Genomic DNA, 17,614 nt, shown 5'->3' with positions numbered 1-17,614 from the left:
GAAGCAGTGTGTTATCGTCGCACACATAAGCATTTATCAAAGGTATTAACATCTATATCTATGATGTCATACCGCACAGCAAATTAATCTACTCCCCTTGACCACGTAATTTATTATATTTTTCCATCAGTGCTTAGTTGTCGGTGCCATAGTGAGGAGCAAATTCTAATTTCGCAATCTTTAAAATTTAAACATTGAATTTGATTGAACAGTCCTACTGCCCCACTCAATTCAAATGGATATCGATAAAGCTCGTGCCTTGGAGTTGGCAGTTTCATTTGTTTCCGATCAGTGGAATTCATTGAGTGAAGACGACATTTCAGTCAACATATTTAGGTAACTGCCAGATTTAACGTAAAATTCAAGGCGAAAATTTACATCTGAACATCCACACATTCAATTGTCAGTGGTGGTTACAGTGCTCGATTGTACTCTGTTGAAGATATTTCGGAAACATCCAACACCAATCCGATCAAAAAATTCCTAGTCAGACTATACGGAGGCAAATTAGTCGACAAGGATGACATTGCCAAATCTGGCAAATGCGAAGCAAGTGAAGGCATTGTGTTCTACGCAAACGGTATCCAAGGTCTCGGGCCAAAACTGTTCGGAGTTTTCGATGGAGGACGAGTTGAAGAATTTATACCATCACATCGACTCACCGAAGCTGACCTAGTTGACGACAATATCTCATTGGAATTGGTGCGTAAGCTTGCCCGTTTCCATGCTCTTCAATTACCATTGTCGAAGCAAAATCGAGACCTACTCTCGATGGCGGCAAGCTATCAAGGCGAATACATCAAAGAGAATATAGTGAAATTAGCGAAGCGCGTCGGCATCGATCCAGATGAATTATTGTGTCTGGATGAGGATTGTGTGTCTGAGAACGATTTTCTTCGTAGTTTTGAGTCAAAGGTCGGTGGTCGGCAGGTTCTTTGTCACGGAGATCTCAACAAAAACAATATTTTAGTTCGAGACACACCCGATCAATTCGATGAACGTGTTATGTTGATCGACTATGAAGGTGCGGGTACAGATTATCGTGGCTGCGACTTGGGAGCACTCTTAGTATGTAAAATGCTTGAAATGAAAGAAGACGGAGCCTTTCACATAGTCTGCGAATGGCCTGATGAGAAGTATCGTCGCATGATTTTGACGGAGTATTTGAATGAGACGAAAAAATTGAATTACTTTGAATTCGACGCGAATGGGCTGGATTCTGTTGATCATTTGTTGATGGAAGTGGACTTCTTTGTGATGTATACGCTACAATTGTTCAAAGGGTTCTTCAAGAAGATGCCAAACAATGAATTCTTCCACCAACAACCAGACGTGATGATTAAGAGCTGGCTTGTAAGTTGAGCATGTCTGTTCGGGTTTTTGCGTGTTGTTTCTAATTATTTTTAAATTTTTTGTTTAGAAATTTATTTTGGTGATTGCTAAAATGTATGGAACTCACAAAGCGAATTTCATAGAGAGGTACAGCAAAGTCATTTAGGACGAGATCGAATTCACCAGCAATATAAATTTGACTTTCGGTTGTGTTAGAAGAATAATTTATTTTAACAATAAATGTGCTGCCCAATTAAATTAGGTTGCTTTACTACACAGCATATCGATCGATCAAAAGATATTATAATTACCTTAGAGTATGGTATGGTTAGTCTAAGATAATTACTAACAATACTGTTCAATTAAAGTTGTTGAAGTTAGCGATTGACTTTTATCGACATATCTATAATTTGAGAGACTTCTGCTTCACTCAGCTATTCGAATAGAAAATTCTCGATAATTACACAATATGATCGATTGCGGCTTTCATGGAAAAGATATCATGGAGACAGAAAAATGAAAGACACTAGAAATAACCTGCAAAGGGAATGCAATCCCGGACCGTTTTTACAAAACCGGGATTCGGGATTTGATTCAGTATCAATACCGGGAATACCGGTATTTTCGGGATTGGAAAGAAAAATCGAAATGACTTATTTCTTGATAAAAATTTGGATTTCTAAGAAGAAATTTTAAAAAGCAGAATTCAAAAAACTTATCGTCGTTTTGTTTGAAACTTTACAATGTAGTCTGTACTCTGGGTCCTGTAGTCAGGGTGGTTTTACAAGACGGGTTGTGTGCAATATTATGAAACTACATGAGTTTTCAAAAGCAAAGAAATTTTCGTTTCACCTTACACAAATGTTAAGTCTAACATTGCTAATTATTAGATTTTCTTTGATTAGTAACTTATGCAAGATAAATGAAGAGTTAGAAATATGCCAGTGAGGCAAGTAAAGAATTTTTTGAATAAAAAAATTTTTTTGGCCTATTAGTTTAAAATTTTTATTTTCTTTCTAAATCCCAAAAGGATCACAGCAAATTTCCTCCTAACTACGGGCTTGACAAATTCTTAAATTTAACGTACAAACCTTAATATACTCATTTCTAATGACATTAGCAACGTAAATTTTCTCTCTGAAAAACGCTCAAAGAAAGCACAAGTGTTGCAGCGTCTCACCGTTAAATCTTGAACGACACAAATAACCGCAATCAGAAAAAGCCATCTCTACTCTACTTTACTCAACTCTACGCTAGTCGGTTTGATGAGTAGTTTACACTCATGAATATGTATGAACATTAAATCATGTACATTAAGACCATTTCATGATGCGACTTTTTTAAAAAGTGATCCAGTATCTCTGGACTTTATTCCGATGTTTGTATAAGATTCTCAGGACAGAAGGCGTGAATCAATCCTTGTGTAGGACCTGGAACCTTATCTATTGATATGTACAACATCTGCTCGCTTAAATGTATGTAGCCATGCCAAATCAAAGCTCAGGCACCTTATGATGCGTTGTAAACGCGTAGTTAACACGTTGTCATTTTGTCATATGCTTTTGATCACTAGATTCTCACCATTTTCGAAAAAATTCAACTCCTGTCTAATCATCAAAAGCTGTTGCCATACGAAATTGCTTTGTAAATGCTAAAAATCCGACTAAAAATTTTCAATTTATTTAATTTTAATCTTTCGGGATAAATCCCGGTATTTTTTGGTGAAAACCGGTTTTCGGTACTGGAGTTTTCCGGGATTAGTACCGGGATTAATCCCGGGATTGCATTCCCTACTGCAAAGCCTCGTCGTTGTACTTTTAGGAAATGTGTTACCGAAAATAGTTTCTGGCAAAACATATCTCACCAATTTTCATTGACATAAACATTAGTGCCCTCTGTAATATCATACAGATGAGTATCAAGCAATTCCGATTTCCCATATATTTTTGTGGATAGAATAAGGCTGTATGTGCAAGAACTGGAAAAATTTTATATCTTTTAGTTTCCAGACTTATCTCCGGATTTCTCACATCAGGTAGAGCGTTCGTTTCTTCGACAAAGTCTCATCGTTTTGTGAATTGAATGCCGTATGTTTAAAAAAAAAATTATTTGAAAAATGCAAAATTTCGTGTGGTGCTACGGCATTTCCCCATGTAGTCATTAGTTCCACTTATCACTAGGAGCCGATATGGCAACCCATACTCGCCACTGCTCTCCACAAATGTTTTTTTGTCGACACTACCTGTCATTTGGATCGTACATCGAAGGAGCTGATTAATGGGATTGATTGATTGTTCTCCGATACGACAGAATGAACTCTCTAACGGTGACAGCTGGTCGCACACTTGAGCTCTTAGCAAGCGGATGAGCTCAGCTATTTCTCTGTATTTCTGCGTCAACAGCACATCTTTTTCAAGCGATGCTTTCACCCGTTTGGGCTTGTTAAAATGAAGAGAGTGGAGTGTACCTATGTTCAGTTTATGCAGCAAAGCTTACACATTTATTGTCACATTTTAATCGACTCATTTCGTGTCCAGTTGTTGTTGATTGTTATTGTTGTACTTTCACGTTCGACGCGTCTATACAGTATTTCTTTTTTCTTAGGCGCTTTTACCGTAATTTGAAGGTAAAAGCGCTGTTGTTGAGCTTTTAAAGTCACACGAAGCACATTTTCCCAATATTTGACTGAAAATGTGTGTTTGTCAATGTTGTCTTTTGCTTGTAGATACGAAAACGGTGTTTCCATGTTCTTGTCCAACTCATTAAACGCATTGCCGTTCAATATAAAATAACAGAGAACGAAACACGTCAATAAACTACGGGCCCGTGGTAGGAGGCTTGTATGCGTTTCGGCGGTGGTCTTGTTATTTGTTGTTCATTCAATCTTTTCTCAGGAATTTCGTTAATTCGTACACTCAAAATACGAGAAAATGCAAGTACAAAAATATGAAATTTATTCTTAAAATGAACACATGTACACATAATTAAAACTTAATAACAAACACCTCGGAGAGAGTGTTGTGGAACACATCCAACGAAACTCAATATTATTAAGAAAATATTTTGCTACCTGCCCCATGCAAAAGTGTACCATTAAATAGCAATGTGCTCCCTGTGTAAATGATCCATTACATGTGGACTATTTTCGGTACATTTTTTTTTTTCATTTTCCAATGTTACTTCGGAAACACCATTGTGATACTCGCAACTCGCTCGTGCGTTTGTGAGCAACTTGCTCCGTTTTTTTTTTCGACTAGTGTAGTTTTAAACTCTACACTTGTAGATAATACGGTTACCAAAGCTTGTTGCTCAAAAGCACACTTGTGAGACTGCTTTCATCACAAAGTTGTTACCTCATGTAATGAATTACATTCGCAACATCCAATGTAACCCAATAAATCTTCACACAGTCAATGTATTCTCGTAATTTTACATATGTATGCATATCATCCAGTTGTTTACAACGTTTGGAGGCCGAAAATCGCTCAGTGTGCCATGCGATTTCTTTATGTATTCATTATATATACATTAGCATAGAGGTACCTAGAGTATTTATGAGCCGAAATTCAGTGAAAAATCATCTCACACACACCACTGACAAAAATGTAATTTTTCTGTTCTTTTTTAAACATGATAATCGTACTTGCTTCATGAACCAGTGATATTTTATGTGTGAAATATTTAATTCAATTTAATGTTTTGATGTCTTAAAATGCATCGAAAATACTATACCATCATTCATTGCATCAATTCTGGCTGCAAATCATCCAACTCAAATGATTTTATTGAACAAACTTCAAATATTTACTGCGAATTTTAAAACCTTCGCGCATAAATAATGCAACTTGAATCATGTCAAATTGAAGTTACGTTGCTATCTATACACGAAAACAACACACACACACACACACATGCAAGATATGATTTTTAATTTGGCATTTTGCTCTATTGAGAGGGGCCTTGTACATCAGTAATAAAATAATTCCCACATAATGAAATTCGCAAGGCACACTGAGTGATTATAGGCCTTGAAACGTTCTAAATAATTGGTGTGATATTGCTAGAGAGTTGCCTTGTATTTTTTCATCAGTGCTTAGTTGTCGGTGCCATAGTGAGGAGTAAATTCCAATTTCAAAGTTTTCTGATTTCGGAAATCGGTTTCAATGCGGTTTAAAATCTAAACATTGAATTTGATTGAGAAACAGTCCTACTCCCCCACTCAATTCAAATGGATATCGATAAAGCTCGTGCCTTGGAGTTGGCAGTTTCATTTGTTTCCGATCAGTGGAATTCATTGAGTGAAGACGACATTTCAGTCAACATATTTAGGTAACTGCCAGATTTAACGTAAAATTCAAAGGCGAAAATTTACATCTGAACATCCAAACTTTCAATTGTCAGTGGTGGTTACAGTGCTCGATTGTACTCTGTTGAAGATATTTCGGAAACATCCAACACCAATCCGATCAAAAAGTTCCTAGTCAGACTATACGGAGGCAAATTAGTCGACAAGGATGACATTGCCAAATCTGGCAAATGCGAAGCAAGTGAAGGCATTGTGTTCTACGCAAACGGTATCCGAGGGCTCGGGCCAAAACTGTTCGGAGTTTTCGATGGAGGACGAGTCGAAGAATTTATACCATCACATCGACTTACCGAGGCTGACCTAGTTGACGACAATATCTCATTGGAATTGGTGCGTAAGCTTGCCCGTTTCCATGCTCTTCAATTACCATTGTCGAAGCAAAATCGAGACCTACTCTCGATGGCGGCAAGCTATCAAGGCGAATACATCAAAGAGAATATAGTGAAATTAGCGAAGCGCGTCGGCATCGATCCAGATGAATTATTGTGTCTGGATGAGGATTGTGTGTCTGAGAACGATTTTCTTCGTAGTTTTGAGTCAAAGGTCGGTGGTCGGCAGGTCCTTTGTCACGGAGATCTCAACAAAAACAATATTTTAGTTCGAGACACACCCGATCAATTCGATGAGCGTGTTATATTGATCGACTATGAAGGTGCGGGTACAGATTACCGTGGCTGTGACTTGGGAGCACTCTTAGTATATAAAATGGTTGAAATTAAAGAAGACGGAGCTTTTCACATAGTCTGCGAATGGCCTGATGAGAAGTATCGTCGCATGATTTTGACGGAGTATTTGAATGAGACGAAAAAATTGAATTACTTTAAATTCGACGCGAATGGGCTGGATTCTGTTGATCATTTGATGTTGGAAGTGGACTTCTTTGTGATGTATACGCTACAATTGTTCAAAGGGTTCTCCAAGAAGATGCCAAACAATGAATTGTTCCACCAACAACCAGACGTGATGATTAAGAGCTGGCTTGTAAGTTGAGCATAACTGTTCGGGTTTTTGCGTGTCGTTTCTAATTGTTTTCAAATTTTTTGTTTAGAAATTTATTTTGGTGATCGCTAAAATGTATGGAACTCACAAAGCGAATTTCATAGAGAGGTACAGCAAAGTCATTTAGGACGAGATCGAATTCACCAGCAATATAAATTTGACTTTCGGTTGTGTTATGAAGATACTGTTCAATTAAAGTTGTTGATGAGATGCTTAAGAAAACTGTTGACTTAACGATCGATAATTTTCGAGAGACTTCCACTTCAGCTCGTCTACGACGAAAGTTATTCGAAAAAAAAATTCTCGACAATTATACAAGATGAAGGTAAGTTGACCGATGCCGGCTATCATGGAAACAGGAAAATGAAAGACACAGAAATAAACTGCAAAGCCTCGTCAATGGTATAGTGGAAGAGATCTTGTGATATCAATACGACCAACTATAATGTTCATTTGACCAATTGATCTATAGTTTTCGGAAAAGCTTGCTTCGAAACTACTTAGTGACGGAATTAATCAAGGTCTAAGAGGTTCAGAAGGCTCAATGTTCTGTTATGCACATTGTTACAGCACGTGACTAAGCAAATTATTTCTGAAAATTTTGGGCCCTCAGATACATCAACCGCTGGACACTTCGACAAAAAATATATGTGAATAACATAGCACTGTCAATCATTGCGTTGTGCGTTATCCCACCCTTGAGATACATATAGTGTTTTTTTTGTAAAACTGAAGTTTTAGACAATGTTCACTCATTTTTAAGTAATTTTCTCCAACGTTTCCTCCAAATTTTCCCTGTTTTTCCGAAAAGTTGTGAGAAAAATTAGGAATATTAGGACACTTTTGGGAGAATGTACCAAAAATAGTCAATGTCAAATCATATCTCACCAATACCCTCTCTAGCAACCAAACTACTTTTATTAAGGTGGTGAAAGAATCAAGTATCCTTTGGAATTAACATGTACATTACAGCGTAGTCACTCAAAATGTAGAATTGGTTTTGTAGAATACAAAGAAATAAGGTGTGAATTTGACACAGAGAGCTAAGAGTTTGGTTGCTAGAGAGGGTATTGATCTCACCAATTTTCATTGGCATCAACATTGGCGTGCTCTATCGATATCACAAATGAATGTTAAAAATATGCAGAGTTACACTCGAGAGATGTCAATAGTTTAACATGTCCGGTCAAATAACGCATAAAAGTGAAAAAAAAATTCGCGCTTTCTTTCTAACTTTTCCTCATTAGTCGGTATGCCAATGCCAAGTTTCAAGTCTCTAGGACTTTCTGTCTGGGCAGAGAGACAAACAAACATTAAACTTTATATTATAGATTTCAATATGGCATGTAATTAAAGTGATAGCTATTTAATAAGAAATGATCACAAGAAAATAGGAAATGATCACTAGAAAAAGAGAAATGATCACAATTTTTTTATGATAGCAATAAAAATAGAATTTGATCACCAAAAAATAAGAATTTGATCACTAAATATATGCAATTTTACCACTAACATATGATCGACTCGAAATAAGAAATGATCTACAATTATACGAATTTGATTACAAAAAATAAAGAAATGATCGTGCAAAATAAAAAATTTGATTGCAAGAAATAAGGATATGCTATCTATTATTCTGTTTGATTATTAGACGATGCAAGAGAAAAAAAAATTAACACCTAAGTTACCAACACCGTTCCGGCGCCCGGCTCGCATTGCGGCCCTCCGCTTCGCTACGGGGCAATGGGCCGGATCGCTCGGCGTGTTAAAACGCTTTTTATGTGCAATGAATTACACAGACTAATTATTAGACGATGCGAGAGAAAAAAAATTAACTCCTAAGTTACCAACACCGTTCCGGCGCCCGGCTCGCATTGCGGCCCTCCGCTTCGCTCCGGGGCAATGGGCCGGATCGCTCGGCGTGTTAAAACGCTTTTTATGTGTATTCGTTCGGACTTTTAGTGATCAAATTCTTTACTTTTAGTGATCAAATTCTTTATTTTTAGTGATCAAATTCTTTATTTTTAGTGATCACATTTGATTTAGCGGGTGGTAGGTACTACTTGTGATCACTTCTTATTTTAGGTTGATAGAATCTTATTTCGTAGTGTTATATTTGAAAAACTGGTTGTGATCACATTCTTATTTTCCTGCAATCATTTTTATTTTCAAGTGATCAATTCTTATTTTAGATTTATCGCTTTTATTTCTTCCCTTTCAATATTGATACATGCATTGAATTTGTCCTATTTCATTTATCTCTAAACCAAAACTGTCTCCGACAAAACGACATCGGAGAATCTCGCATCGGGGACATCACACCACTTCCATGAACTCTCACACCACTCCTATAAGCTCGCACACTACTTCTATAAACTCGCACACCACTTCCATGATCTCGCACGACACTCCATAAGTTCGCACACTACTTCCGTAACCTTGCACACTACATCCATGAACTCGCACACTACTTCCATAAACTCGCACACCACTTCCCCAAACTGGGGTGCTTTGGTGCGAGATTCACCTTTAGAGGGGAATTTCGCACAGTGTGAGATTCCCCTCTAAAGGTGAATCTCGCACACTGTGAAAATGTTCAGCGTGCGAGATTCCTCGTACTGACACCTCTTTAATAAAATTTGTACAAGAACGCACAATGTACGAATAGTCACTTTCGTTTTAATTATGTCCTGCAATGTCCAGTAGTTCTTGATTGTCATATTGCTGTACTTTCACTTTCGATTCGTCTATAGGGTTTCGTTGGCGCTTTTACCATGATTTGAACGTATAAGCGCTGTTGTCGAGCCTTTAAATTTATTCGGAGCACCCTTCCCCAATATTCGACTAAAAATCTGTCGTCGTCAATATTGATCATGGGAAGAGATTAGACGGAGTAAACCTTGTGCCATGGAGTCGTGCTCAAATGCTCGTTTGCGATGCGACATTTTCCGACACACTTGCACCATCTTATTTGAATCAATCAACTTCCAAAAGTGGATCGGTGGCAGAATTGGCAGCGAAATTACAAACCCAAGTCAACAGGGCAGATTTCGTAACACAAAATTTTCAACTTTTCAAATTTTCTACCCTGAATCAAAGGCAGCGTTGTGGTTGGTCAACTCGCTTTAATTTTATTTATAAGAGAGTGCGTTAATTTTTTTTTTGTTCATTGGTTCTGGTTCACCCATCGATTCATCGAAAATTGAAATTCTGAAGCGCACTTATGACGTGAATAGAATGGATTGAGATCGATTAAAGTTAGAATCTACTAGACGACTGATGTGTTCAGTTGTGGAACACATCAGTCGTCTTGTAGATTTATCCTAGATGAATGATGTCATGGATTTGGTTTGATTTAATGACACGGACAGATTGTAAAATTGATTATGGCAACATGAAAAGTCATTTAATGATAAACCAAACTTTATCCAACAATTACAATGACTTCATGGTATTTCTTATCACGCAAAAAGCTCATAGTCATCATCACACACGATCTTTATCTCGAATAGCTCGATGATAACAATAACCCGAATCAAAGTGGCCTTTGTACATACGTACATACGTAGCAATAAGTATAAATTGGTATGCGGATATATGGATATGTGGCAGGTACGCAGGTATACGATCATATATGATGAGGTTCAGCATCTATCTATGATGTCGAAATATTTCATTGTAAAATAGACTCTACTGGCTTGACCACAGAGTTTTTTTCTTCAGTACTTTGTCGTCAGTATCTTAGTGAAGACCAGATTTAAATTCAATATTTCTGCTGAATTGAAAGTGTTTATCGCTTGTTCAAATTTAAAAGTTGAATTGAATTGAAGCGTAGTTCTAGTTGTCTAATTGAATACCTTCCTCCAATCAATTGAAATGGATATCGATAAAGCTCGTGCTTTGGAACTGGCAGTTTCGTTCGTTTCCGATCAGTGGAAATCATTGAGCGAAGACGAAATTACAGTCAGAATTTTCAGGTATTTACCAGATTAATATAGAAATCAAGACGCAATTTTTATCGCTACATTTAATTGTCAGCGGTGGTTACAGTGGCCGATTGTACATTGTCGAAGATGTATCGGAAACATCCAACACCAATCCGATCCAAAAATTCCTAGTTAGACTTTACGGCGGCAAGTTAATCGAAAACGATGACATCGTCAAAGCTGGTAAATGCGAAACAAGTGAAGGCATCGTTTTCTTCGCAAATGGTATCCAAGGTCTCGGGCCAAAACTGTTCGGAGTTTTCGATGGAGGACGAGTCGAAGAATTTATACCATCACATCGTCTTACCGAGGCTGATTTAACTGACGATAATATATCGTTGGAATTGGTGCGTAAGCTTGCCCGTTTCCATGCCCTCCAATTGCCTGTCCCTAAACAAAAACGCGACATTCTCTTGATGTCGGTGATGTATCAGGACGAATACAACAAGGACAATACACTGAAATTAGCAAAACGTGTTGGCATCGATCCAGATGAATTACGGTATCTTGATGATGACTACGTTGCTGAGCATGCCTTTCTTCGTAGCTTTGAGTCGAAGGTCAGTGGTCGGCTGGTTCTCTGTCACGGTGATCTCAACAAGAACAACATTTTAGTTCGAGACACACCTGATCGATTCGATGAGCGTGTTATGTTGATCGACTATGAACTAGCTGCCACGGATTACCGTGGTTGTGATTTGGGGGCACTGTTAGTGTGCAAAGTACTTGAAATGACAGATGACGGTGCTTTTAATATAGTTTGCGAATGGCCTGACGAGAAGTATCGTCGCATGATTTTGACGGAGTATTTGAATGAGACGAAGAAATTAAATTACTTTAAATTCGACGCGAATGGGCTGGACTCTGTTGATCATTTGATGATGGAAGTGGACTTCTTTGTGATGTATACGCTCCAATTGTTCAAGGGGTTCTTCAAGAAGATGCCAAACAGTGAATTCTTCCACCAACAACCAGATGTGATGATTAGTAGCTGGCTTGTAAGTTTTACCTGCACGCAGCTGTTTCTGATTCCACATTAAAATTCTTAAATTTTTTCGTTTAGAAATTTATTCCGGTAATGGCCAAAATGTATGACACTCACAAAGCGAATTTCATAGAGAGGTACAGCAAAGTCATTTAAGACCGAGAACGAAACATCCTTGCAGGAATATAAATTTCCCGGTCCCGGGAACACGATGGAAGCAATGGAATACAATATTGTTGTTTCAATGTTTGAAAATAAAGTTCTGCCAATTTTATGGTTACAGCAGAGCGTTTTACTTAATTATTACACACTCACTATTACATCAAAAAATGTAGAATCATTGAATGGAACGAGTTTTTTATTGTCGTCGTCGTCGTCGTGGAGAATAGACTAACATGAGAAGTCATTCAAAATATCAAACAAAAGTTACCTAACGAACAAACAAAATGATTTCGTAATCGTCTATCGAAAAAAAACGCTCGAATTCTTCATACACGGTCTAATCTCTAATTGCTCGACGATAAAAAAAAAGTGTTCGACCGTGAATCAGAGTGCTCTCTCCGTGCACTCATCAGAATTAAAGGTAGTAGAGTCCCACAGATGGGTCCAATACTATTTTTGGAAAAATGTTTTCAAACTTTTCCACATTTTCCCTCGCATTTTCCGAAAAAATGTTATTTGGAAAATCGGGAAAAAGGCGAGAAAATTTAAGAAAAATTGAAATGATTCAAGAAAATACTTTTTTCCAAAAAGTGGTACTGGTACTGGTAAAGTTCTCCCAAACCTCGTCTCAAACATTCATCCCCATCTGCATCTGCATTCCGAGCGCAAGAAACTTTTATGAAGACCAGTATCTCCGATAACCACTTCAATAAATATTCTTACACATAAGGGATCCTTCATAGATGACATCCGCTTAGATGACTATAGTCTTTTTTAGTTACCCTGTCTAACTGTGTACCCTGTGTTCAATATTGACATGGAAACGATGAATCCGACATTCCTCTACAATATGTTCCATAGTCTGGACTTCTTCGCATTGACATAGCCTATGCTACCTGTTGTTAACAGATGGACCACCCATGCTTTAGATGGTTCCTGTACTATGTATAATTCTACTATAATATAATTTAGTGTTTGTTGTGTGTCGATATATACATTAGGGTGGTCCAAATTTGCAAGAAAATTTGCGTACTGTAACTAGGGTACTGAAACTTGCAAGTGTGACACTGTTACTTGAAATGAGTTGTTGGAAATGTTAGCAAAACAAATCGTGCATGTCGGGATAGCGGCATTGCAAGTGTGATACCATTTGAAAACCCTTGAGATACGTAATGTGAGGAAATTGATTGTGCTGAGAACTGTCAGTCAAGGTGTGTTTAAAGTTCACGGAGGTAGCCAACGCACTCCAAGCAAAAATGATCCCAGTCGACAGCAAATAAAGTACTATTTTGATGGAATGGTTTTTTGCAGTGTTTTACAGTTACATGACACTCTCAAATTCAGTATTTGGAGTACCATTGATGCTTGAAGTGCGTCGACGAAGCGCATATTTTATAACTCTTAATCGGAAAGAACTTGACGGTAGCTATGGACAGCCTCTACTAATTCCACTATCAACCACAAGTCTCTGACTCACCAATTATTTCGGTTAGGTGCATTTCTTTTCGAAAATGATTTTACTGATTTTCTAAAGTCTGCTTTGGGTGACGACTTTCTTTCGAGATCTTGCGCTAATGCTTGATTTCCACTTACCAAAAAAGCACTCCGTATGAGAGACAAAATTGAATTTTCTTAATTTTTGCTTTGTTTACTTGACAGCTCGCCGTCTCATGGCTCTCTCACGGAGTCATTTTTGATGAGTGGAAACCATACTTAATCCTACAAAAGATCTTTGCATGCTTTTGTTTTCCCTAGAGTCGAAAGTAGCTTATTACACATCAGAAAATAAAACCAGAAAATTGGTGTAAGCTTCAGAAGCATGTAAAATTCATTATAAAACTCGACTTCGCCTCGGATCAGACTCGACTTTTCTACTGTTTATGCCTTGCTTCAATAGCTATTTTTATTTTTTTAAATCTTCACGAGCTTTCCGAATCACTACAGGGGGACACAAGAAAGTGAAACGAAGTCCTTTCTGGGCCACCCTAATACATATCGAAATATTCGACATCTACACTTAATGATGTCATAATTACCATTGCGAAATAAGTACTTCACTGATTTCAATGTTGTGTTGTCGACAAGCCGGCAAAGAGTAGGTTCTATTTTTAATGTAAAATTTCCAAGGCGATAACGCCAAAAGCATAACAATTGAATTTATAATTCAAGCGCAGTGTTTATGTGCATGACTTGATGTTTTTTGTTTACTAAGCAGCTCGCACATCACTTATCAATTGAAATGGATGTAGATAAAACTCGAGCAATTTCGTTTGTTTCGGACCAATGGAAATCATTGAATGACCACATAACAGATTTTTATGTTAGTACACCCGCTACTCGTAAAATTCACCAGCAGTCACCAGCACTGCATATGAGGTATTAACGGAAAGCTTAGATAATGTATGTTACAACTAGTATGTTAGGTTCACACAGATCTCGAAAATTTTGTTGTACATTTTTTGTTCTAACAGATATCAATGGTTGTTCTCAAACCTGCCATGACCTGAAAGTATTTGACCTCAACTTTTCAACGAGCTCACTATCACCTGCATCGCTCACATTTAGCGGCCAAAAAGTGAGGTTAAAAAACTCGATACTATCTGAGGCCAGTTTTGAGGTCTGCTGGCAAAGACCTTTCGAATCACTGATTTCGAATAGACTTCGTCAGAAATTAGTTCAAATGCAATTGCTACTATCATCCTGTCACATTCATCTGTTTCTGTTATCGATAACGACGCCAAAGATAATGACTAGCTCTGGGTAATATGGCCTTTTATCTAGTAAAATCCATGTTAAAGAAATTGAAGTACAAGATTTGAAATCAAAAGGTTGAAAATACTTTGATCAATGGAAGTAATAGACCAAATAATAATACTGATCATATGCCTGCCGCCTGTAACAGCTTAAAATGTCATAGATTTTAGGCGAGTATCCTTATAGGATAAACAAGTGAGTTACCAGCAATGAAATAGAGAATGGAGTCAACCAAATGTGGTAAAACCAGTGACGCGTTGAGCTTTTTACCTTATAGTAATGTCATAGTCATTCGCATGCTACATGCTTCAAAAACGGTACTCTCCATAATTCAAGCACTACTTTCGAGTCGAAAATTTCGACACGTAAAATCCGACATGGCCTCAACTTCTATATGAAACGAAATCGGCGTGTTCAACCACCAAAGCATTAAAACAAGGATGATTGTTACTAGTGGGACAGTGTTGTGGATTCCAAAAAGATTTGCAGCAGGGTTGGGCTGCGCTAGTCGTGCGCTAATTTATTATGATTTTCAAAAGCAAAGTTGTTCTTGGTAACTCCTCAGACGTCGACAGAAACTCCTGGTTCACAGAAGAATTTTTAGATGTCCGTGCCACGGACTCCGTGGCTTAGGAAAAAATGTTAGAGAACTTGCAAGGAACAACTTTATCTTTGAACGCCATAAAGTAGGTCGAGACTAGCGCAGTCCAACACTGATTTGCAGTAGTAGGTGTGAAAACTCTTGTGAGCAAAAAATACTTCTCAAATTATTGAGCCACCATTTCGTTGCTGAGTTTGTACAATGAAAAAACGCCCGAATTTTATATTTACATTTATTTCTTCACACTGCTAAACAATGAATCATTTACAAATGACTTTTCGATTAGAGTTGGTCTCAACAGGGTTAGGGTCACTCAATACAAATGTTCCATATAATATGTGGTATAGATAGTTCTAGGCTCTCTCTTGAGAGGAGCGAAGTATCTTACAATTACGGATTGGTAAAAGCTTTTTGTTTTCTTATTCAATTATTTCTTCGTATAGTTCTTTTTGTTCTTTGTCAATTTTTTTTATTTTTTGTTGTAAATAGTAAGTTGCCTTTTGCTTATACAAATTCTAATTCTACGATTGATTAAATTATTATTCAGTCATTCAGTCACTTACAAAGTTTTTAAATTATAGTAAATCTGTGTATAGCTGTGGTAGCGATACAAGTGGAAAGAGAATTTTAATTTGGATTTAAAGAAAATGTTAGTGGTTGTACTGTAGGCCAACTTATGAGGTAATTGAAATTATTACATTGACCATCAATATACTAGGCAAAGAGTTCAAACGGCTAACCATCGAGAAACAGCAACGCTAATTGCGATACAGTTAAATCTGTTGGTTCATTTATTCGAAGCGATATCGAATGATCTTTGATTACAGTCTTTTACTTCATTCGTTTTAACAAACATTTTGCTGTATAAGAGCACATTTCCCGGAGGTCATCGCTTGTGTTATTAGCTACTGTCGATAACAGCTGTTTCTGAGTGCATCTGATATCTCACTGTGAAAACTATTCGCTTAAGCTCAATCTACCATAGCTTAAGTCATAGTCAAACAAATCCGTCTTGTATAATCATCAAAATGAACTTATAAAATCTGCATAGTGTCTTTTCTGAATTAGCGCTTGGCTGTGGCTCGTATTGGCAGTCGAACATCAAGCATGGGTCCTGTATAATTTTGTGACTTTGAAAGTCCCTTTTCGGCCGATATTGCTAAGAAGTTCAGTTACGAGTTCACCTCTACTTACAAGCAGTGAAAGAGAGGTCTTAGTGATGTCATTGTTTGAAAGAGAGATAGAGATAGAGAGAGAGAGAGAGAGAGATAGAGAGACAATACAGAGGCTCGTGACAACAATAGGGTCTGCTCGTAATTTACCGTTTTACGCTAAATGATGTACACATTATGAGTGGTCGATTTCCTGGGTCAATAAAACATTCTAGTGACCCATGACCCTCAAAAACTATTGTTCAGACTATCGTCCGGAACAACTTCAGGTGGCGAACAATCAAAAACTGAAAATTTTCGAGTGGTGCGATACATTGCACCAAATGGGTCCAAAGTTCCCGATTTTCAAGCCATAGTCTCAAACATTGTTTTCCGGGATCTCTGAACCATTAAAATTTTTTGTGATACACTCTTAGTACACATAGCAACGACAACTTTTGTGTGCTCATTTCATTGAAGTCTTACTACATTAGGTTCTTCCTACGCCAATGGTTCATTCTGTTTATTATGACGGATGTGTTTGTGATATAAAACTTGAGTAAAAAGTTGCCCAGATCAAATAGGAAAATACTGTGAACACTGATAGAAGTAACTCTTCGTGAAAATAAAAGTAAACTTCAGAGAAAATGGCGGAGAAATTAATTCTGCTACACGGCAATCCTACTGTTACAAAACGACAATTATTGCAAATGGTTTTTCTTTATTTCATTTTTTTTTAAATTTTCTTTTCATTTTTTCTTCCTTTAAAAATTACAGACCCTGCTTGTGTTTACAAAAATTTATTTTATTTAGGAAAAATATTTTTTATTTTATTGAAATCATAAAATCTTTCATATAAATTACTGGAATGGACGAGACGATTTACTTTTTATTATTTTGGTTGAATGTAAATTTTTAAATTAAATTAAAATATTTTAAACAACCATTTTGTTCTGACGCGGCAGTATGATGCTTCGATTTAGCTATTTCGGTAACTGATTTTTATTTTTAATTCGATGATGAGAGATCGTATTTGAAATAGTCTTTGTGCTTGGACGCCGACACAGTTTTATTAGATTTCGCTATGATCCATGTGGAAATATCGTTCGTGTACATCGTGAAGACGTGTCAGGGAATAGAAAAATTAAATGTAATAGCTTAAAAGAGCCTATTGGTTGTTTAATTTATTGAAAATTTATCAAAATTTGTGAAATTTAACGAAATTTAACGAAATTTGTGAAATTTAACAAAATTTGCGAAATTTAACGAAATTTGTGA

General features: G+C 37.0%; 2 protein-coding genes and 2 long non-coding RNA genes across 5 annotated transcripts in view; 2 read left to right on the top strand and 2 right to left on the bottom strand.

Moving 5' to 3' along the window:
• The window catches only part of LOC119075342 (choline kinase alpha-like), a 28,929-nt gene extending 23,871 nt beyond the window's left edge, over positions 1-5,058 (top strand). The window contains exons 3-6 of the mRNA XM_037181770.1: positions 213-336; positions 408-1,353; positions 1,421-1,530; positions 5,055-5,058. Of these exons, the coding sequence (XP_037037665.1) occupies positions 236-336; positions 408-1,353; positions 1,421-1,498 (1,125 nt within the window). The 5' untranslated portion in view covers positions 213-235 and the 3' untranslated portion in view covers positions 1,499-1,530; positions 5,055-5,058. The remainder of the gene's footprint in view (positions 1-212; positions 337-407; positions 1,354-1,420; positions 1,531-5,054) is intronic.
• LOC119075369 lies at positions 1,421-6,931 on the bottom strand. Its single transcript, XR_005087379.1, has 3 exons — positions 6,860-6,931; positions 2,934-2,935; positions 1,421-1,532 (listed from the first exon to the last, which is right to left on the bottom strand). It is a non-coding gene; the product is annotated as an uncharacterized LOC119075369 (long non-coding RNA).
• LOC119075339 (choline kinase alpha-like) lies at positions 5,492-11,950 on the top strand. 2 transcript variants are annotated; one of them, XR_005087371.1, is made up of 4 exons: positions 5,492-5,661; positions 5,734-6,241; positions 6,297-6,679; positions 6,747-6,904. XR_005087371.1 is itself a non-coding variant. In XM_037181769.1 (4 exons), exons 1-4 carry the CDS (start codon positions 5,561-5,563, stop codon positions 11,822-11,824), a joined length of 1,125 nt encoding a protein of 374 aa, XP_037037664.1. In that variant the 5' UTR covers positions 5,520-5,560; the 3' UTR covers positions 11,825-11,950. The 2 variants fall into 2 exon arrangements, 1 of the variants encoding a protein (XP_037037664.1); XM_037181769.1 differs by lacking the exons at positions 5,734-6,241; positions 6,297-6,679; positions 6,747-6,904 and adding exons at positions 10,655-10,674; positions 10,736-11,681; positions 11,747-11,950 and having other exon boundaries at positions 5,520-5,641.
• Positions 11,951-15,401: 3,451 nt separating this feature from the next.
• Positions 15,402-17,567, bottom strand: LOC119075366. The gene is made up of 2 exons (XR_005087376.1): positions 16,870-17,567; positions 15,402-16,768 (listed from the first exon to the last, which is right to left on the bottom strand). It is a non-coding gene; the product is annotated as an uncharacterized LOC119075366 (long non-coding RNA).
• Between the last annotated feature and the right edge of the window lie 47 nt (positions 17,568-17,614).

This window comes from Bradysia coprophila, unplaced genomic scaffold (genome assembly GCF_014529535.1).
Source record: "Bradysia coprophila strain Holo2 unplaced genomic scaffold, BU_Bcop_v1 contig_200, whole genome shotgun sequence".
Lineage (NCBI taxonomy): Eukaryota > Metazoa > Arthropoda > Insecta > Diptera > Sciaridae > Bradysia > Bradysia coprophila.
The sequence above is the reverse complement of the archived record's forward strand: the minus strand, read 5'-3'. Positions and strand labels throughout refer to the sequence as shown.

Excerpts from the sequence above, each read along its gene's own strand:
- LOC119075339 (XM_037181769.1), top strand. The coding sequence starts at position 5,561 with ATGGATATCGATAAAGCTCGTGCCTTGGAGTTGGCAGTTTCATTTGTT. Across the intron at positions 10,675-10,735 it reads ATTACAGTCAGAATTTTCAG|CGGTGGTTACAGTGGCCGAT; the intron begins GTATTTACCAGA and ends TTTAATTGTCAG. Across the intron at positions 11,682-11,746 it reads TGATGATTAGTAGCTGGCTT|AAATTTATTCCGGTAATGGC; the intron begins GTAAGTTTTACC and ends TTTTTCGTTTAG.